Source organism: Anopheles merus, chromosome 2R, assembly GCF_017562075.2.
Source record: "Anopheles merus strain MAF chromosome 2R, AmerM5.1, whole genome shotgun sequence".
In the NCBI taxonomy this organism is placed as follows: domain Eukaryota; kingdom Metazoa; phylum Arthropoda; class Insecta; order Diptera; family Culicidae; genus Anopheles; species Anopheles merus.
Window position 1 is genome coordinate 18,209,029 of NC_054082.1, and position 21,624 is coordinate 18,230,652.

General features: G+C 48.9%; 3 protein-coding genes across 3 annotated transcripts; 2 read left to right on the forward strand and 1 right to left on the reverse strand.

Annotated features, from left to right (window-relative positions):
• Positions 1 to 1,835: 1,835 nt before the first annotated feature.
• LOC121590407 (cytochrome P450 4d2-like) lies at positions 1,836 to 3,964 on the forward strand. The gene is made up of 6 exons (XM_041910064.1): positions 1,836 to 2,267; positions 2,345 to 2,451; positions 2,545 to 2,885; positions 2,946 to 3,240; positions 3,316 to 3,727; positions 3,792 to 3,964. Exons 1-6 carry the CDS (start codon positions 2,111 to 2,113, stop codon positions 3,962 to 3,964), a joined length of 1,485 nt encoding a protein of 494 aa, XP_041765998.1. The 5' UTR covers positions 1,836 to 2,110.
• A 325-nt stretch (positions 3,965 to 4,289) lies between these two features.
• On the reverse strand, positions 4,290 to 8,520 carry LOC121590409 (cytochrome P450 4d2-like). Its single transcript, XM_041910065.1, has 11 exons — positions 7,895 to 8,520; positions 7,753 to 7,792; positions 7,370 to 7,667; positions 6,929 to 7,255; positions 6,755 to 6,848; positions 6,569 to 6,686; positions 5,962 to 6,109; positions 5,767 to 5,873; positions 5,019 to 5,690; positions 4,816 to 4,946; positions 4,290 to 4,745 (listed from the first exon to the last, which is right to left on the reverse strand). Exons 1-11 carry the CDS (start codon positions 7,984 to 7,986, stop codon positions 4,292 to 4,294), a joined length of 2,481 nt encoding a protein of 826 aa, XP_041765999.1. The 5' UTR covers positions 7,987 to 8,520; the 3' UTR covers positions 4,290 to 4,291.
• A 132-nt stretch (positions 8,521 to 8,652) lies between these two features.
• LOC121590406 (carboxypeptidase D) lies at positions 8,653 to 20,859 on the forward strand. The gene is made up of 13 exons (XM_041910063.1): positions 8,653 to 9,605; positions 13,296 to 13,531; positions 13,609 to 13,936; positions 14,010 to 14,158; positions 14,237 to 14,328; positions 16,514 to 16,619; positions 16,715 to 17,345; positions 17,411 to 18,094; positions 18,169 to 18,545; positions 18,631 to 19,316; positions 19,390 to 19,576; positions 19,660 to 19,943; positions 20,025 to 20,859. Exons 1-13 carry the CDS (start codon positions 9,114 to 9,116, stop codon positions 20,138 to 20,140), a joined length of 4,368 nt encoding a protein of 1,455 aa, XP_041765997.1. The 5' UTR covers positions 8,653 to 9,113; the 3' UTR covers positions 20,141 to 20,859.
• The last annotated feature ends 765 nt before the right edge of the window (positions 20,860 to 21,624 follow it).

Sequence of the window (21,624 nt, forward strand, 5' to 3'; positions counted from 1 at the left end):
AAGAACGATAAGAGTATGGCACTAAAAAGAGAATACAAAAACTAGTATGAAAAAAATATAATACATAAAAAACCGAAAGAGCGTTTCGAATCACGTTTATACCACCACAGAATGATTCTATAGTCGACAGTTACTTTTAAAAAACTCGTACACCTTGAACCTCACATCGCGTCCAGTAGAGCTAAACATTCACACACAAAAAAATCCAACGAATAATTTCTATTCTGATTTTTTAAACCTTATCGCTAACGAACTCAACTGAAATTTCCGGTTTTTTGCCGAAGAAACAAAAAATCGCCATAAAGCATGACATCTGTGTGTTGCCATTCTGAGTGTGTTGCAGAGAACCCAAATTGGAATAGATCATTGTGTTATCACATGCTTTGGAGATCTTCAGCCCGCATGTGTTCTTACATTCCATAAAGTTTACTTCAGGGATTTTATTGGAATTAATAAAGGGGTTTTTTTTACTTTAAACCTCAACAATTCAATATCAATAATGTGTAATTGATAATATATTCGTTACTTATTTATTTAAAATGATTCCACCAGGGCTAGTGGCTGAGAAAGAAAAAGAACCTGTGGAGTGATCCAACCAAGTATTAAGCGATACTCACGTTATCAGGGCGATAACTCAGTGGCACATTAAGTGCAGTAGATAGGGGTTCTCAACATTTAATAAATAAAATCATGTTAATGTCATGCTATAGGTGCTGCAGCTGCATGATTGAGGTAGATCCGCTGGAGAACTCTTTAAAACAGCAAACTTTTGAGTAACTTGATCTGTATTTTCCGGCACTCATTAAAAGTTTATTAATTGCTTTCATCACCATACTTGTAATTAAAACGACTGCATATGAGATAATTTATAATTTATACAGAAATTACCCATTTTATAATTTATAGCGAAGAAAGTCGTACGAACCGTTCAATGTGCATCACTCGATGCTGCTAGGAACGGACAGACCAACACGGATTCTTCGGAAAGTATGGCTGTAAGGAACTGAAATCTACGCATATTTCTAGCCCTCGAACGTCTCTATATGAATTATCAACACTCTAGCACTCATTCTCATAATCTCACGAAAGCTTTCCTCTGTATGACGGCAATCCAACTGCCCCATTGTTAAGTGTGCTTGTGCTTACGGCTACCTCATATCTAGCCTATTTGACCCTTGGTTTCAAAAACGGTGCAAATATCAAGTGTGCGATAACATCTCACAACCAACTGGTTTTAAATAGCAATGAAATCCTGCTGTATGTAAATAGCCTATTGATTTAATGCTGTAACGCTGCTAACCAAGTGTTAATTCACGCAATTGACAACATTTCATCCACCCTAATGCTTAAATGTAATTGCGTATTTATAAAACTTGTTTTCATGGATGAGGTAAGATATTTTTAATTATTTTTTAATTAACTGTTTAAATTATTCACATTAAAATTCTACTAGCATGGCATTTTCAAGCAACGTTGGACGCGAATAAAGCAGTCATCGTCTGTAGGGCATACAAGTCTCCGCTAACCTGAACATCGATCATGCAGTGCAGAATGAGTACACTCACAAAAAAAACTGTACACTCGGTTTAATGATCGTTTGCAAAGCTGTTATATGGTTTACGTGTCGTTTAGAATCCGGAAACTAAACAAAAGTATCGCTGCCGGCGCCGTACAAAAACCTTTGCGTGTGATAGTGTCATTGGAGCCTCCTCGCTAATGATCGTAGCATCAGCGCAACATTGCTTCAACCTATTGCGGTTGAGATAATTTCTAACGAGCTTTCGATGCTACACACTCACATGTGTGCACATATTACAAACATCAACCAAAAAAAGCTACATTCACGATTGTATGATCGAGGTACACCGCGACAACCACCACCACCACCAGGGGATGGTTAGCCCCTTGTCAAACGCGCCGTGTGTATGTGCTGATAGGAAAAGGAAGCAAAAGCCTGTTCGGGTACCGTCGGGAACCTGTTCGGGACTGACTATTCTGGCAAACCTCTATTCTCTATTCTGGCACCTCAGTCATTGTTCTAACGCGGTAGCTGAAACATACCTTCCCCGAGAGGGTGGTGTGAGACTGTTAGATTCGGGCCCGCTTCACCATGCTCGTGTACGCGTTGTTAATTGCGTTGTGCGTTCTCGTGCTGCGCTTTGTCGCTTTCCGCTACAAGGTGTACCGTACCGTTGGCCACTTGCCCGGACCACCGGTAAACTTTCTCTTGGGCAACACGCTGGAGCTGGTGCGATACGATACGCAAGGTGTGTTGATCGTATACGATCGACGTTCCAAATGGGTTGTACTAACGCACGATGCATTTTGTTCCCCCTTCTTTTAGTGTTTTTCGAAAAACTTATGGAATACTTTCAACGCTATGGAACGATCGTGCGGCTCGATATGCTCAACAAAGTTTGGATCATATTTTCCTCACCGCACGATATCGAGGTTGGTATCGACTACTCCCATCGATTATTATTCTCCAATCATTATACGGATTTCTTGATTCTTTGATTCTCTCTCTCTCTCTCCCTCGCTTAGCAAATCATCTCATCCAATGAGTTCAACCGAAAATCGATGGACTACGACATCCTCCAGGAATGGCTCGGCAACGGCATCCTGCTCGACTACGGCAACACTTGGTTCTCGAACCGCCGCGCACTGACCGGTGCGTTCCATTTCAAGATTCTCGACACCTACGTGCCGGTGTTTGAGGAGCAGGCGGACGTGCTGGTGCGCAAGCTGCTCGATGCCGGGGGCGCTACGGTTGACATCTTTGCCATGGTGAAGCTCTACACGCTTGACGTCATCCTCGAGACGTCGATGGGCGTACGGTGCCGGGCGCAGCTGGAAGACTCCGACTACGTACGTGCCGTTTCCGAGTAAGTAAATGGACGCAACAGCACAACCGAGTTCGCTTTCTGCACAGTTTCCTTCCGCAGCCTTACGCACATCACGTTCTGGCGGATGTACAACGCGATGGGCTTCTCCGACTGGACCTTCCGGCTGACGAAGCACTACCAAACCTACCGGAAGTCGTTACAGATCAATCGAGAGTTTACCACGTCGGTCATCAAGCAGCGTCGCGCGGAGCTGCTAGCAGCGGGCACATCGGATACTACCAGGCCGGAAAAGGGGCGCCTTTCGTTGCTGGACATACTGTTGCGCTCGGATATTACCGGCCGTTCGTTTAGCGACGAGGAAGTCTACAGCCAGGTGAACAACTTCATGTTTGCGGTAGGTTGAAGGGCGTATAGCTCAGCACATCCATACACTGCCTTTTGTGACATCACACACACATGTCTTCCACAGGGCCACGACACTACATCCAGCGCCATCACCTTCATCCTGTACGCGTGTGCCAAGCATCCCGACGTGCAGCAGCGCGTGTACGAGGAAATCGTCGCCGAACTGCCGGACGGCGAACCGGTCACCCAGCAGCGCGTTAACAACCTGAAGTACCTCGAGCAGGTGATCAAGGAGTCGCTGCGAATGTTCCCCCCGGTTCCGTACTATTCGCGGCACATCGATCACGACACTACGCAGGGTGGCGTTCGGCTCGAGAAGGGTTCGACGATCGTGTTCGGGACGTACATGCTGCACCACAATGCGGAGTACTTCCCCGAACCGGACCAGTTCCGGCCCGAGCGGTTCGCGGACGGTGAAACGAAACGGAACCCCTTCGCGTACATTCCCTTCAGTGCCGGCAGCCGGAATTGTATCGGTGAGTGGAGTTGAAGCACAACTCTATTAGCCCAGCTTAATTGATGTTTTGGAAATACTTTCAGGACAAAAGTTTGCATTGAACGAGCTGAAGACGGCACTGGTTAAGATACTGCGCCAGTGCAAGGTCGAGCTGCCGGATCCGGATTTTGTGCCGAAAATGAAGATGGAACTGGTGCTGAAACCGGTCAACGGGATGAAGCTACGGTTTTTGGAACGCAAAACCATCCAGCTGTAAAGCTTTACTGGCTAAGCCCTTCCCTACTAAACGAACTTTTATTAACGTATTCACCGGTGGCAGGTTATTGTGATAGTTTCATTGACAATCTTAATAGACGTATGATTGTCTACAAAGTTTGAGTACAGTTACAGAAAATCACTGTTGCTTGTTAGCTTTAAATCACCTTTTGACGATCTCCACTGCACTTCAATTCTAGTTATAGAAGTCCTGTCTTCCACAAGACTTCTACCACCTCAAATGGAACATTCTATTTTAATTTTAACACACACTACACACACAAAAAAAAACAATAAAACAATCTACAAACAAACAAACAAACACATTCTAAACTCGCCTTTTGATAAACCGCAACGGCAACCCTTCCGCCGGCTTTAGAACGATCTCCGCCTTCAGTATCGGCACGTAGCTTGCATCCGCCAGCCGGACCTGAAACCGCTGCAGCAGCTTCACCAGCGTGCTTTTCAGCTCGTACTGGGCAAACTTTTGGCCGATGCAGTTCCGGCTGCCGGCACTGAACGGAATGTACGTGTACGGGTTGAACGTCTGCGCGTCGCGTGCCCCCTCGAACCGGTCCGGATCGAATCGTTCCGCGTCGGGAAAGTAGTCGTCGCTATGGTGCATGGTATAGATATCGATCGCCACACTGGTGCCGCGTGTGATACGCTCCGCCAGCAGTTCCGTATCTTCCGTGGCGATGCGCGCTATCACCGGGACGGGTGGGAACAGCCGTAGCGACTCCTTGATGACCAGCTCCATGTAGTGGAGATTGTTAAGCGTGCTTAAAGTGTGCAAGCAAATGGCAATATTTTCATCCGAAACGATTGGAAAGGTTTAAATACGGTACTCACCTCAGGGAAAGCTCGCAAAAGTCTGCGCCAATTTCATTCACAATCTCTTGGTACACCCTCTCCTGGATCTCGGGATGCTTTGCTACGTTGTACAGAATGAACGTCATGGCCGAGGCTGTCGTATCATGTCCCTAAGTGAGTGTAAAAATATATAAAAAATTAAATTAAGATATCTCACAATCCCTCTTATCAAACAGCCTTACCGCAAACGTGAACGTGTCCACCTCTTCGCGAATTTCCTCATCCGTCAAGGGCTTCCCATCGATGCGAGCCTCCAGCAGCGTGTCCAGCAGTGCACGTTTCCGCTTGCCAAACGTTTCCTCCTCCTCTTCCTTCCGCACCTCAACCGGCGCCTCGAGCTCATTCATCTTACGCCTTCTCTCGATCATACCGAGCGTAAATTGCCACGACTTTTTCACCAGCTCATCGAAACGCCGGCTGGTGCGAGTCAGCCGGAACACTGCGTCGATGTTAACGAACACATTGAACATCCGCCAGTACAGGATGGAGCTTAGCTCTTCCACGATCTGCGTGTAGTACGCCTGCTGGGTGCTTTGGCCCTCCCCGTCCATCCCAACGCCCATTGCCGTCTCGCAGATAATGCCCAGCGTCAGCAGCTTCAGCTCGGGAAACACGTTCACCGCGTCGGCGGACCGGCCGGTCAGCGTTTCCAGCTTGGCACAGAACGCTTCCGCCTGCCGGTTGAAGACGGGCACAAAGTTTTCCAATATCTTGAAATGAAACCCGGGCGTGATGACCTTCCGGTGGGTGAACCATTTCTGGTCGCGCGATATCAGCAACCCGTTCCCGATCCATTCCGACACCTTGTCGTAGTCTTGCGATTTGGCGGTGAATGCGGGCGATGTTAGAATGGCCTAAAAGAATGAAATTATTCGTCAGTTAAACTATTCTAAAAGGCACGCGCTTCGTTCAAAGAACGCCTTCTCCTACCTCAGCTGCTTCCGGCGACGAATAAATGATGGTGTAGTCGTAGAAAAAGTCCAGCTTGTACACCTTCCCGTGCGTGGAGGCGAATGCGATAAGTTGATCAAATATTTCTGCAAACAAAAACAACGGAAGAGAAAACAAAACACTGATAAGCTAATCGTCTACAGCCGGGTCTTACAGCGAACGACCTTTGCTTACCTACGGGTCCGGCACCGAGGAAAGACACGACGTTACCGATGAACGGCCACCGTCTAGGACCGGGCAAATGTTCGTACGACTTATACTTCCAGTCCAGCGCGGCCAGCAGGGTGGCAATCACGCCCAGCACCACCGCCCAGTAGAACATCTTCCGAACGGTACCAAACCAAAACAACAAATGCCAACCGGAGCGAGCAACACAGAAAGATAAACAAATCAGCCCGACGAGTGTGAGTGTGTAGTGGTGCTATGGAAACCGTTTACCAATGCATTAACACACACACACACCGGTACAGCTTCTTCTCGCGCATTCAAACAAAGCATGCGTTCCTTCACGCCGTTTTTGAAGCGTGCTGTTGAGCGTGATAAGCGTACGAAAATAACAGACCGTTAAAGTGCAATTCATTTTCATTATTAATGTCGTCACAATACTTATCTACTTCTTTTTATGGACCCATAGTGCGGAGAAAAGAGACGGAATAACACTGGCCAATCGGTGAACGATACTGTAGAAACGTGTTTTCGATTTTTCAAATTAAATTGTCATTTATTCAAAGATAGCATCGTAATCCTCCATCATTGCGATGATGCATTCGCGCGGTACGGCAGTCAGCTTTTGAAACTTTACCGGACACACGTCGGCCAGCGTTTCGTTGAAGATGAGCGAGCTAAACAGCAGGCCCAGGCTGAAACTGTCCACCTCGTTTTCCTCAATGGCCGCCACACTGTGGATTTACAAATCGGACATACTTGTAATCGCGACACTCTCCCTTTCCAATGGTCGGATTCTTACCTTCGCAGATGTTTCATGAGCACTTTGAGCGTGTTTTGCCGGACCTCATCTAGGCTGCCGATCAATTGCTTAATTTTTAATCGCGTATTGGTTTCTGGGGGTGACAAAATGGAATAATTCAAATGTTTTACTCAACGCACGTGGTCACAATTTTCCTTCCCAAACTACACTCACTCATCTGTATCACATCCGGCAGATACTTGGCGCACGTTTCGAGCGATATCAGCGGATCCTTCAGCTCGCGCAGGAACAGCTTCAGTATGCCGCACACCTCGTGGGGCGACTTTTGCTTGCGCAGCCGCTTGTAGTTGTTCGCGTTGATGTCGTACCGCAGGTTCTGGATCGCGTTGTGATCGCCCGACACCCGGTACAGGCCCGGGCTTCTCATGAACTTGTCGTTCGCTTCCAGCACCGCGATGCACTCGTGCACGACCCGCGGTATGCGCGGGTGCTGATCGAGCATAACGACATCCTGCAGGTAGGTGTTGAAGCAAGCTTCATCTGCGCATGTTGGGACACGGAAATGGTTAAAACAAGCACTCAGTACACAAAGCCCACACACTAGCACCACACACCCACACACGCATTCCCGGATGCCGCCAAAGTCTTGCTTACTCTTGATTATGTTGCGCTTCTCCAGCGTTTCCTTATCGGTGCGGCGCTTCAGCTTCAAGTAGACCAGCAGTTTGCCGGCGTTGAAATTTTTCGCCGTGACGCTGTTGTAGCTTTCCTGCAGCTCCTCGTACGCGCCCTGCAGCCGCTCGTTGTCGGACTTTACCTTCGCGTACTCGCCTTGCAGCGCGGTGTAGCTATCTTCCAGCTTTTTGTACCGCTCCAGCAGCGCTAGATGCTCTTCCTGTAGATAACGAAACTGGGCGGCACTGTCTATCACAATCGAGGAGGTCGATATGGGCTGTAAAGAGAGCGAATAGGCTCAAGTGTGTTGGCGCAACTGTGGGGCGATGTTAACCTGCTCGAAACGAGCGAAGAGCACTTACCCTGGAAGCCGTTGTTGGGTATCCTGTGGGGCGTGGTGGTCTGAAAAAGAGGGCAGCGGAAACGCACACCGGATGAGTCACGCCGAGTCATTGCGTCAGTAAACCATCCATGCCACCATATGCCCCCTTCATACCCGCTTACCTCTTTTTGATTGTGGCCGTTCGGTTTGAAAATCCGTCCACCAAGCTACGCGGCTTCACCTTGCTCTGTGCTAAACCCAAATAGCTATCCATCTTGCAAGGCGCAGTTGTTTTCTGCCCGAAAATAGCAATGCCAGCCTTACTTACAACCACGTCGTCGTCGTCGTCGTCGTGGCTCAGTGTACATTACAACTGATAAAATGCAACGAGTCACACACCACCACCACGGTCAGAATGGTGGTGGGGTCGGCGTGGCTTACACCACGACAGTCAAGCAGGCAGCTTTCTCAGCTCATTACAACGTTCGCAGCAATGCCATCACGCACTAGCGGAAAGCGCTATCTTATCGATTGATTGATAAACACATATGTGCGCTACGCCAAAACATTCAAACGTTCTGTGCGCCACCGGATGGCAAAAGCTGTTCTTTACTTGTTTTATATCGTGGGAATGGAAAACACATGTCGTTGTCTTTTAGTAATTGCGATCGAAAAGAGTAGCACGTTGGAATAACGTTAAAACTCAGAGTAATTATTGTTTGCCTAACGAGCACTTTGCAAGCAATTTCAAATAATACTCCTAAATGTAGGCAATACGTTATACATTAAGAGCGAACTTGCACTATGGACCACAGGCGCACCACTACAGTCCAAACAAACGACGCAATTAGCGCACACTATGGGCCACCGAAACGGCCACAATTCACTGTGGAAGGGAAAAGCGCGGTCAAAATCGAATGAACAATGACAGCTGATTGTCAGCGAAAATTGTGTGTTTTTTTTGCTTACACACACCAGTCGTACTGGTTTGGGGCTGCCACCGCGTACAAAATTTTCAACAACAGCACCCCACTACGATAGGTCATCGCTAATCGGCAATAGAGTTTAGGGCCTGTGTCATACGTTTCCTCGCACCATCCCAGCTGTGTGCGTGTGCGTTGTGCTGCCGTGAAGACGGGGAAAACGCCGTTTTTCCTCGCTGCGGGTGAAAACTTCCAGTGAAGCCAATCGGTGTCTGTGTGTGTGTGTGTGTGTGTGTGTGTGTGCGCGAGTGTATCCGGATTCCTCCAGTTTTGCTAGGGCAGGACAGCGGGGGAGGAAAATATACTTCAACCCCCATACCCCAGTGTTGCATTTGGTAGAAAACCAGCTGCTTGCTTTTCTTAGGGGCGAGGGCCGGGGCCAATTGCTCGCGCAGCAAGTGGCACCAACAGAAACGCCATGGGCAAGGTGAAATTATCCCTGCTGGTGGCCGCCGTGGTTGCCGTCAACTGTTGCTGCCTCTCGGCGTACGGCTACACGGTGCAGAATGTGAATCGCGCCGCCGATGGTTCCCACGATCTGGATGAAAGCTTCCTCCAGCAGCCCCATTACCGGAGCAACAACGAGCTGCTCGATCTGTTGGCGCACCTGCAGAAGGACTACCCGGAGCTGGCCAAGGTGCACACGATCGGACAGTCGCGCGAGGGCGTCCCGCTGTCCGTGCTGGAGATACGGCCGAACGTGAACCGACCGCGGCCATTGCTGATGCCCATGTTCAAGTACGTGGGCAACATGCACGGCGACGAGACGGTGGGCCGCGAGCTGCTCCTCTACCTGGCGCAGTACCTGCTGTCCAACTATGGTCGGGACCCGGAAGTGAGTGCGCTGGTCAACGAAACGGCCATCTACCTGATGCCGACGATGAACCCGGACGGCTACGAACGGTCGAAGGTAAGCCACTGCGATTCTTTTGGCGCAACATATTGCACTAGATTGTGGTGGAGTAGGGAGTGGGGTTTGGGGGAAGGAAAGGTGGAAGACACCCGCATATAGGCATTAGCGCCAGCTGGAAAGTTTTGTGACGTCAAACGGAGCAGCGCAACACAAGGTGGCACATATTCAAATCCATCAACCAAGGAAATGTTGGTGGGACGCGTTTCCAGGGGGAGATAGGGACTTTGCACGAAAATTCCTAACAGATGGAAACAGCGTAGGCGCTGTTAGGTACTGTAAATGGGGAACGCACACAAAACCATTACATTCCGGTGTAGTATTGGAAGGATTGTATTTTTTTAAGCTAATCCCAGCTTTTAAGTACTTTTAGAAATGACGAAATCGCTTCGAATATGCAAATATCACCCCACTCAAAAAAGGGCCGTTTAGTCTGTAATGAAACAATGCGGAAATGAGGATATTTTAATCCGTAGTAACAGTTCCCAGACGTTAAGTCACCTCTTGTGTGCCATTAGAAAATCTTCAAAAATATCAAAAACAGGCACTGTTGACTCGCACCGCGTTGCTCCTTTCGTGCAACGCAGTTTTTACAGCCACACCTCATCTAGTTAGATCGCGCCTTGTAACAGTGTTGCCCCCACCGCCAACCCACACCCATTTGCCTTTCACCAGCATCCAGCAAAATGGACCTCGTGGACTCGATCCGTCACCGGTAGTACCCCCGGCAGCAACGCAACGTGGTGCTTCACATAAACCGGTCATTAGGAGAGGGGGATAACTGCTCAGGGCTCGGTTTTTATTATATCACGTCACTCTGGCCAGCATCGCGCTTAACCCTTCATTTCTTACCTTCGCTTGAACGCGGCACGCTGCACGGATACGCGCTGAAACATGCCGTTTGGTGGTGTCTTTGATCGAGCGGTTGATCCGCTTCCGGAATACGGCAAAGATTTTCGCTCCGGTCGAGCGGCTTCGCACCGTACGGGTTCTGGGTCAAAACTTTCACTCTCACTCTCAGCCAGAGGGGTAAGGGAAAATGAAAATATTTAAACTGTGGTAAATGAATCGCTGGAATGCAGAAAATTCTACCCACAAAGAGGAGTAGTACGGCACCAATCACACTGTCTCACACTGACATCTGTATCGTTCGGGGGGATGAAAAGTTCTATAGAAACAAGCTCTGCTCTATGGGTTGTTTTTTTTTTGTTCTTCTTCATTTCCCCTCGCTACGACCGAGTGGATGTGAAAAGCGCAGTTTTCACTTCACATGCATCCGTGAAAATGAGCCCACTCTAGCCTCTAGGGAAGCGAACGAGGCGAACGAGTGCATTGAAGCGTAAGATGACGAGAACTGGCGTTAGGGCATGTGACACAGTTTAGCATCATCCATATTCTAATCGTTGGCCGCTGGTAACAGTTTTGTTCGTCCAACCCTCCCCAGGCACGGAACAAGCGATTACGCATATTTTATGTGTTTGAATACAATTAGGTGGAAAGTTTACGGTTGAGCAATGTATTTGATTATAGAATGCTGTCAGGCGATAATGGAGCCATTTGGCGTTTCGATGCCAATTAGAGGTGAAACTTTCATCGAACTAATTGTCAATGTTTAAATTAACCAACAGCCGAGCGTGTGAGTGGGCTTTGATTGTTCAATATCCGCTTTATCATTAATTTGTAATAATTTTCTCCATTGGAAAATCAACAAATTTGCACCAGCATTTGCTTTTCACATCCCATAAATTACAAATCAAATGTAAAATGGTCGCACACGCACACACTCCTTAAGTATCAGCTTAAGGTCATCAATGCCATTGCCATTGCAACGACATCAAGCACGGTGCCACGACCACTTATGCATCTTTCCGGCTGCAACGCATCCACCACCCTCAGTGACTTCACTCCACTGTGTGATTGTTATTATTAGTATTATTCACTCTATGACGCGCGCCTGAAGGTGTCGTAGTGCCGTGTGGGACGCACTGCGGAGCGCAGCAACTGTGCTTTGCAATGCTTCCGATACAATGGTAAAACGCACCCTTGCGATGCCGGGATGGGGGAAGAGCTAACAAAAAGAGGACACTTCGCCGTCTTATCGAGATATGACGCACGGCGTTGGTCTTCCTTTTCCATTTTCTAAACCGTCCTTTTTGTGTATTTTGAGTTCCCGTTCTTTCATATAGCACAGCTTGAAGATTGTGTGCCTCAAGACACATCCCACATCAAATTATCCGGAAAAGCGTACACGCGGGGCCACCTCGGTTGTCTGATTCAATTATTGCTTACTGCTGCTTACTTGCTCGGGTGACTCTACCAGCAGTGGCGTGATTGTCGTTCTCTTCGTCTACCAGCGTCCGCGCTGCCGTCGGGATGAGCATCAGCACTGAAACGGGAGCAAACGGAACATTTAATTAGCACCTTCTTTAACATCTCAACAACGGCGTAAAGGTGGTATGGTGTGTGACGTGGTTATGATCGAGGTCATTGCTTCAGAAGAAAAACCTTCATGCGGTTCAAACCCGTCTGCTGCAAAGAGACAACCCCGGTCAGCTTCCTACTACACATATGCAGAAAGTACACATTTAGTGCAACACATAAAGGGCAAAATAATGCATTACACGGATGGCAGGAAACGATCGATTAATTCGCACGTTCTGTGTGTAAAATGTAATCTGGAAAATCCCTCGCTGACGCCCGGCATGGCTGACTATGATTTATTGTAGGCAGCTCAAAAAAGGTGCCCCACTGTGACGAGCATTGACACTTTACCTCTACTATACAGCTACGGCGGACACACTGGACGTGGGTTTGATAAATTGAACCGATAACACACGGTTGCACAAATCTGTATCTGTTTTTACCGGTATGTTTTACCGGCGTTGGGTGCATGGGTGGGGTTCGAATTCAGCGTTGATTCATTTGACTAGCCACGCACGATTTAGTGCTGCGATAAGCAGAATGCTTTTTATTGCTTTTGCACCGCTGCAAGTGGATATTTTCCAGCGTTCCGTTGGACGAGTGCAAACTGGTAGCATATTGCGACGGAAATCCCCGAGCGGAGCAGTTTGCTGGCTGGATGATGCATTAATGGGAAGCAAACAGGTTACTGAAGGTGCTGAAACTGAACAGTGCGTCCGTTGTTTGTTGTGCTATTGTTTGAATATTTATTTTAATAAGTTTTATTTCAATTTTCTTTCTACTGCCAATGCGCCCATTCAATGTTTCGTTCATTCGCATATCCCGTGAGGTAGCGAACCACAAGCATACGATGACTGCAGCGCAACACTTTACGTGGGAAGAGATTGTACGGATGAATCCGTGGGATGATGTTGCCTCCCCTCCCGAGCGTCCCCTACTGTTTCCGACGAGCTTTTCCGCACTTTGTTTGTGAATGGCCGTACGTACGTAACAGCGCTTTTCCGCTGTGAATTAACCGATAACCCGTAGGATGGGATGGCGTGCGTGGGCTTTGAAGCGAATGGGCCACAGTTACGCTTTTCTTTTGCATATTAGTCTAAAATGTCACAGCTTGACTGGCAGGGGGCGCGTAAACAGTTTGAAAACTCACGCTGTGACGCAAATAGCTACTCTAGTGGGCATTACAAAGCAAATAAAAAATAAGCTGTTGTATTTTTTGTCCCTTTATTAATACTTTTGATCTGTTTTTCTTTTTTCTCGCTTTTCCAGGAAGGTGTCTGTGAATCGCCGCCAGACTACGTGGGCCGCTACAATGCGGCGAATGTGGATTTGAATCGCGATTTCCCGGACCGGTTCGACGATGAGCGTACGCGCCATCAGCGCATGAGGAACCGCCAGCCGGAAACGGTGGCCGTGATGAACTGGATCCTGAACAATCCGTTCGTGCTGTCGGCCAACCTGCACGGTGGTGCGGTCGTTGCCAGCTACCCGTACGACAATTCGATGTAAGGCAGCTCGCATGTTGCGCTATTTCGGGTGGATGGTGGTGAACAAATTACTTATCATTTGTTTCTACTTCTAGCCATCATCATGACTGCTGCGAAGAGAGCCGCACGCCGGACAATAAGTTCTTCCGCTATGCAGCCCTCACGTACGCCGAAAATCATCCGGTGATGCGGCAGGGCCGTGATTGCAACGAAACGTTCCCGAGCGGCATCACCAACGGTGCGTACTGGTACGAGCTGAGCGGTGGCATGCAGGATTTCAACTACGTGTACAGCAACTGCTTCGAGGTGACGCTGGAGCTGAGCTGCTGCAAGTTTCCGTTCGCCCGCGAGCTGCCCAAAGAGTGGAACAAAAACAAGCGCAGTCTGCTCGAGTACATGAAGCTGGTGCACGTCGGAGTGAAGGTATGGGGGAAAGGGTGGGTGGGTGTTGCCAACGGACTTTATTCAATTGGATTGGTGTTATTCGATGCCGTAGGGACTCGTTACGGACAGTGCCGGCTATCCGATCAAGGATGCGGACGTCATCGTGAGCGGAATCGATCGTAACATGCGCACCAGCGAGCGGGGCGAATACTGGCGCCTTCTGACACCGGGCCAGTACAATGTGCGCGTAGAAGCGGTTGGGTAAGTCGTCGAGCTTTCGCTTCTTTTGCCTGTCCATCATGATTTACATTTTTTTTTTGTCTTCCATCACCTTTGCAGCTATTATCCGAGCGAGCCGGTAACCGTGCAGGTTAAGGTCGATCAGCCGCTGCAGGTGAACTTCAGCCTGAAGAGCTACGACACGCAAGAAGGTATCTAAAGCTTCTATCTTCAGCTACGGTCGCCCTCCGCCCTGCTGCGGTGTGTCCAGCTGCTTGCTTCAAATCGTAATGCCATGGGCGGCGGAACGAGAGAAGGGAGGGTTGGGAAAGGTTGCGATACCTTCAACTTACCAATGAATGGCTTTCACACTCTTCTGTAGCAGGCACCACACCACTCTTTTTAACCACTGCATGTGCGGGCAGGAGGAAGCTCAAACCTTCGTTCCGTTTTTTATGCCTCACTCGCTTCGAGCACATGATCTTTATATCATTTTTATTTTTTGTTTTTTTTAAACAAGTCCAGAGAACAAATGATACAGGAGATTTATCCATTTTACTGTAGAAACTGTGTACAAACACACATTACTCATATTTAATATCTTTTTATCTTTTGTATGAACAAATCAACTGCTTTTACGTTCGAATATCGCTCGAATCATTAATGCAAGGGGCAAGCATCTGGCACAGAGAAGCGAAAAACTAACAAACAATACCTATCCCCCTCCCCCTCCCCCTTGAGTATTAAACACATGCCACAAACTGTATCGAGGAAGCAATCCGGAGGAAGGAGTAAAGAGGGAAAAAACCCCATATTTGTCTTGAGAAAAACGAACGATTGATCATGAACATGCTGTGCAATTGCTCGAATATATACTAACCAAAGTGTTCGTAATGATGGTGCATGGGAAACATGGGTAACGAACGGAACCGACTAACACTTTAACAACACAAATAGCAATCTAATTGCGGTATTTAGGGTGATCCTACTATTATAATAGCTTCTGCAAGCATTTATGTCGGGTTATGGTTATGGTAACTAAAGCAAATTGTAACTAAACTTCCTAGGTTAAGCAATGCAAAACTGTTTCCCCCCTTTTCCCTATTGTGCATGAAGACCAGGTTCGTTGATTCGTTACGCATGCCACAACTTTGATTTTGGGGTAATCCGCAAAGCAGCGCAGCTTCTCAAAGTAAAATTCATTTTTCCGCTTCTGTTTTTAACACTGCCTTTAGCCATATCCTATCATTTTAGGAGGGGAAATGGATTTTAATCATTATGCGAAATCAAATGTTGGTTTAATTTTCATGAAAAGTCTCAAATAATTTACTTGCTGATCGTCGCCGGGTTTTCTTTACAGATTGTTGATTAACTTTAGCATTGTAATTGCAAACACAGTAAACACTTCTCAAGATATGTGTTCTTGTAATAGCAAAACCAACCACTTCTCGCTCTCTCTCTCACACACACACACACACACACACACACACACACACATACGGTTTCTCTGTTATCTGTTCTGGTGTGCAAATGGGGAGATCGTGCATGTTATTAAATGTCCCTCACACAACTAATGCCGTTACAACACTGTTAAGGGAATCTTCTGCTCCTTTGCATTGCTGTACATTCCCCCAATAGGGCGCTCGCCTTCTCCCTCCAGAAACAGTAAGACCCAGGCTCGAGGCGAAAAAAAAAAGATGTATAAATGTTTAGAATACTTCGCTATAATCCGCTCCTCTTAGTGGCATTATAAATTTAAAGAAACACAAGTGTTGTAAAATGTCCCCTTTTAACACTCTGCACGCAACCTCACACACATAGACACAAATATATAACAAATAGATGGAACCAAAATATTGTACCGTAACGACAACTCTCCCCCACTTTACAATGAAATTTTTCACTGTTGGGTGTACAAAAAACATTAGAAGAACTGTGCGAGGAGAAATGAGATAACAATAAAGAGATACCAAGTACGTACCAATGGCACAATTTGAACTTTAATGATCACGGTGAAAATGTAATTCGCGAATTAGTGTACTATATATATTTACTGTAGCATGTATTCATATTGAAGGTTATGCAACTGTCTGTTTGTGTGTTTGTCTGTGATTCGTCCTGTGACTGCAGATTCGAAGTGATATCTCACAATTTAGGTTGGGTGCTTTTCTTTCTAAAACGAAAGGCTGCTCCATTGCTGGGTGCAACAACAACGACAACAAAACCTAACACAACAACATGTACCAAAAACTGCAACACTAACTAATGCTTCATGTAAATATTACAATATGTTTAAGCAAATACTAAACAGCTAACAGGAACGTTAATTTTAAACACGCCTAAGCACAGCCAACAACATACCATTTTAATTCCCAATGTGTCCCTCCCTTTTTGCAGCTCCGTCCAAGGCCGAACAGGTGCGCGTAGTGCGTGAAACCTTCGACGAGTACGGGTTTGCCAAGACGCCCGCATTTGTGCATCACAACTACACCTCCATGGTTAGGTAAGCGAGAGAACGCTAAATAAAGCAAACATGTATCCCCTTTTCTCCTTTTTTTTGCTATTAAAATATGTTGTGCATCCTTAATCTCTTTACAGCTACATTCAAGACCTTGCCAGCAACTACCCGTCCATCACGCATCTGTACACGATCGGCAAATCGGTGCAGGGGCGCGACCTCTGGGTGATGGAAGTGACCGAGCAGCCGGGACAGCACGTGCCCGGCAAGCCGGAGGTGAAGTACATTGCCAACATGCACGGCAACGAGGTGGTCGGCCGGGAGCTGCTGCTCCTGTTTGCGACGTATCTGTGCGAGAACTATAATCGGACGCAGCGCGTTACGCGGCTGCTGAACCGCACCCGGCTCCATCTGCTGTTCAGCATGAACCCGGACGGGTACGAGCTGGCCGACATCAGCGACAAGGAGAGCTTGCGGGGCCGCTCGAACGCGAACAACGTCGATCTGAACCGCAACTTTCCGGACCAGTTCGGGCGCAACCAGTACAACGCGCACCAGGAGCCGGAAACGCTCGCCGTCATGAACTGGTCGCTCGCGACACCGTTCGTACTGTCGGCGAACCTGCACGGCGGGGCGCTGGTCGCGAACTACCCGTTCGACGATTCGCCGAAGGACTTTGCGTACTCGAGCGGGTACGGCGATCCGCGCACGGTGAAAAACCCGACGGAGGAGAACGAGCTGTTCCAGTATCTGGCACACGTGTACGCAAACGTGAGTGGCGCGCGTGGCGGCTGGTTTTGCCTAGCAAGTGTATTGATTTTCGTGTCCCATTGCAGTCCCACACTACGATGCACCTGGGACGTCCGTGCCCGAGTTTTCTGCGGGAAAACTTCCCCGACGGCATCACGAACGGGGCCGCCTGGTACAGCGTGACGGGCGGTATGCAGGACTGGTCGTACGTGGTTGGCGGTGCGTACGAGCTCACGCTCGAGGTCGGCTGCGACAAGTTCCCTCCCGCCGCGCAGCTGCCCGAGTTTTGGAAGCAAAACCGCGAGGCTTTGCTGCAGTACGTGGAGCAGGCGCAGCACGGCATCACCGGGTACGTGCGCAGCACGATCGGCCATCCGATTGCGCGGGCCAGCGTGCAGGTGAACCAGATCGAGCATGTGACCTACACGACGGCGAACGGTGATTTCTACCGGCTGCTACTGCCCGGCCTGTACAACGTGACGGCCGAGGCGGAGGGCTACGAACCGCAGACGCTGCAGGTGCGCATCCCGCCCGAAGCGGACCGAGCAGTGATCGTCGATTTTCAGCTGATGCGGGACGATCCGCAGCACTGGTCGTCGGCGTACGACTACCGGACGCTGGAAAACGTGATCAAAACGCGGTACCATTCGGACGCCGAGCTGAAATCGACCATGGCCGAGTTCGAGAACAAGCACTACAAATCGGTCACGCTGGAGTTCAGCGGCAATGAGGTGTCGATGGCGTACCCGTCGGTGAAGGTGACCGATAGTGTAAGTTGTAGCTGGGGCGAAACAGTGAATGAAAAGATAAACATTTCAGTGTATTGTTTCCTCTTTCCCGGCAGATCGGAACACCGGAAGAGACAAAGCTGCACATCCTGATCATATCGTCTCTCTTTCAAACGGCGGCGATCGGGCGCGAGATGGTGATGAACCTGGCCCGGCACGTTCTGGCGGGCTACTTAATCAAAGAACCGCTGCTCATTAAACTGCTCGAAAATGCCGTCCTGCACTTTGTGCCGGTGAAGAACGATTTCGAGGAGGTAATGGCCCAGTTCCGGGCCAACGCTTCCGTGTGTAATCCGACGCTGCATACGGACGAGCTGGCGGACAAGCTGCTGAATGCGGAAACGGACCACCAGAAGGACATGTTCCTGCGCATGCTGAAGGAGGACGAGTACGACCTGGCCCTTACGTTTGCGGCCGGCGGGCACGATGTGTTGTAAGTGGAAGCGACGACGACACTTTATCATGTGATTGTCGCTTTACACTCCAATTGTTCACTCCTCTCTGTCTCTCTCTTTTAGCTTCCCCAACACGGACGATAAGGTGGCGATCTATTCGCGCTTTGCGGAGAAAATCAAGGGCCACAAGTACCGGCAGGCCGCCAGCACGGACAAGTGCACGGTCGATGCGGGGCAGCTGCACCAGGTCGAGGCGACCCAGCGCGTCACGAACGCCATCCACAAGCTGTACGAGGTGCCGCTGTTCACGATGCAGCTCGGCTGCTGCAAGATGCCATCCGAGCCGGCGATCGCCAGCGTCTGGCGCCAGAATCTGGAGCGCATGATCAACTTCCTGCGCCTGATCGATACGGGCATTCGCGGGTACGTGAAGGACGCTCAGGGTGCACCGTTGCGCAAAGCGATACTGCGCGTGCGCGGCAACAATCTGATCTACAAGGTAACGCCCAACCTGGCCCACTTCCGCATCGTGCTGCCGTCCGGCTCGATGGAGATCGAGATCAGCTGCTACAACTACACCTCGCGCATCGTGCCGATCACGCTGGCCGACGATCAGATACTGGATCTGGGCGACGTTGTGATGGAGGTGGCAGCACGGCCGCGGGAAAGCATTGTCGCACCGCCCGTACCGCTGCTGGTGCCGCAAGCGGTGCCGGAAAAGCACCACGACTTTGGTGTGCTCGAACCGAGCAAAACGATGAAAGTGTTCCCGCAGGACGGTGGCGTCGAGGTGAATGCTGTTGTGAGTGGTGAGTTACGGGGTGGTGAGAGCGTGGTGAAGGTGATTGATGTTTCACTGCCTACCTTGATTCGTCGCTACAGGAATCGTACTGGACGATGGCAATCATCCGCTGCCCGATGCGAAAGTGTACGTAACCGATGCGCATAGCCAGCAGGTGCTGGCCAACGGGCGCACGGGACCCTTGGGCAAATTCCAGTTTGAATCTCTGTCCGACACGAAGGACATTGTGGTGCACGCGGAACCGCACGGGTATGAGGCAGGCGAAAAGTAAGTTAAAAGGGAATTGTAGGATAAAATGAATGTGTCGTACTGTAACTTCGTATACCTACCATAATCTCACCCTTCCCCAGAACCATTCGCCAAGGTCCGCTGGGCGGTGCGACCGGAATCGTGTTCCATCTGACGCGCGACGAGCGCGTGCTCGGCCTGCCGCGGCTCGTATTCGTCATACTGGCCGGGTGCGTCTCGGTCGGCATCATCGTTGCCGGCATCATGTGCTTCATGTACATTCAGGCGCGCCGGCGCGACTCGCGCTACTACTACAACTTCTCGCTGCTGCCGCAGAAGGGCGAACCGAACCGCAAGCTGTTCGACGACGACGAAGAAACGGAACTGTTCCGTGCGTCCACGAAAAGTAAGTGCACGTTTTAAGCAGCCGTTGCAAATGCGCAGCAGTCCCCCCTCTGACCAACCACTACTTCCCTTTTCTTCGCAGAGCTGCAGCCATACTACGATGACGAACAGGATCCGATCACCGACACGGATGACGACAGCGAGGAGGAAATCGTGATGCTAAATCCCTCCTTCCGCAACACCATTAGTCAATCGTAGTAACCGGGGGCGCTGCTAAGATTTTTGCGCGCTGTGTGCAACACACAGCACCACGCAAATCCGATCAATTATCTCCGCGTACCTTTTGAAGCTGCTTTCTACCGAAGCGCGGCCCCCGCCCATTCGTTCTGAACGATCGTTCGTAGTATGGGCCATTTTAATGACCTACACCCATTACCCGGGCGACACACCCTCCCCACGGTGGACAACTTGCCTTTCTGCTGCTGTTGAAATCATCGGTATCCAGTAACTAGTAATGTAACTATGACAACGAAACACAAATCGGCGCCCCAAACCACAACCCCGGGCCCATCTTACTTGCATGACATGGTTGGCTTCTTCTAACAACTTTCATGTGTGATAACCGTCCGATAAGTCCAGAGCGAAGGCAAAAACGCACAGAATCGTCCCAGTCCCAGAGTACTGCATTTGGTTGGTGTCCCTGGCACAAATTACCTTAAGAGGGGACAGAGAGCAGCACCATACCACTGATAGGCAGCATTCGAGCATCATGCTGTGAAGAACACAAGGAACAGAAGGAAGAAGCAGTAGACAACGTGTAATTCCCCAGCGTACAGAGATCCGGCAGGGTAGTAGGCAGAGATCCTCCCATCCATCATTGCTGTGCTGTTTAGAATAATTTATATTTTATATTTTTAAGTGAAACAAACTCTACTACCTACACTTAATAAACCGCATCAACGTCGTTGTGTGTGTAATTAGCTTTTTCCTGGTTTTAATTTCCCATAATCGTTGCTTTGTGATCATAAGGGGTAATCCAGGAGGTCTCATAGCACACTTCATTGATTCCTTACGTGATATGTAATGGGAATTGAACTTGCTCTTGCTGGACAAATCCAATAGGAAGAGTCCAATTTCCAACATATGAAGTACACTTCCAATAGGAAAGAGTCAAGGAAGTGTCCCACAGCTATGCGAATCCGTGGAAAACCCTGTAATGTGATATTGCCACGTTCTTCCCTCTCTCGTCATGTTATTCACTGTTTTTCTTGTTTTTTTTTTCTAAAGAAGGCTTTATTTTTGAAACTTTCGTCCTTCTTCCATTGTTTGGGTCTCTATTGCACCGTCGTAATACGTATATGTGGTCGCCTTTGCGCAATACGCGAGATGTGTCAATGTTATTTTACTGTTAAGGTCTTAAGTGGAATAGCAAAATCGGACAAAAATCGGTTCTTTTTGCAGTGTTACAAGACTTATTTTTGCTTTCTATTTTGTTTCATCAAAGAGGACACACACACATCATTATTATTTGGCGGAGGCCCACAGTCGTTATGGGCTATTTTTTAAGTACGGTTTTGGAAGACACCGGAAGGTCAGTGGTCACTTGTTGGTTAATGGATGGTTTTTCCTCCCTTTACTTCACCACTCTCTTACTCGACGACCTCGACTCTTACTTGAGAGAGAGGTGGAGAGTGCAGTGTAGAGCGAACGACGAAGGGCGACAATATTCCATGTGTTGGTGA

Excerpts from the sequence above, each read along its gene's own strand:
- LOC121590407 (XM_041910064.1), top strand. The coding sequence starts at position 2,111 with ATGCTCGTGTACGCGTTGTTAATTGCGTTGTGCGTTCTCGTGCTGCGC. Across the intron at positions 2,268-2,344 it reads GGTGCGATACGATACGCAAG|TGTTTTTCGAAAAACTTATG; the intron begins GTGTGTTGATCG and ends CCCTTCTTTTAG. Across the intron at positions 3,728-3,791 it reads CGGCAGCCGGAATTGTATCG|GACAAAAGTTTGCATTGAAC; the intron begins GTGAGTGGAGTT and ends AAATACTTTCAG.
- LOC121590409 (XM_041910065.1), bottom strand. The coding sequence starts at position 7,986 with ATGGATAGCTATTTGGGTTTAGCACAGAGCAAGGTGAAGCCGCGTAGC. Across the intron at positions 7,668-7,752 it reads ACCCAACAACGGCTTCCAGG|CCCATATCGACCTCCTCGAT; the intron begins GTAAGTGCTCTT and ends CTCTCTTTACAG. Across the intron at positions 5,691-5,766 it reads CGTCGCCGGAAGCAGCTGAG|GCCATTCTAACATCGCCCGC; the intron begins GTAGGAGAAGGC and ends TCATTCTTTTAG.
- LOC121590406 (XM_041910063.1), top strand. The coding sequence starts at position 9,114 with ATGGGCAAGGTGAAATTATCCCTGCTGGTGGCCGCCGTGGTTGCCGTC. Across the intron at positions 18,546-18,630 it reads GCCGGCGGGCACGATGTGTT|CTTCCCCAACACGGACGATA; the intron begins GTAAGTGGAAGC and ends TCTCTCTTTTAG. Across the intron at positions 19,577-19,659 it reads GGGTATGAGGCAGGCGAAAA|AACCATTCGCCAAGGTCCGC; the intron begins GTAAGTTAAAAG and ends ACCCTTCCCCAG.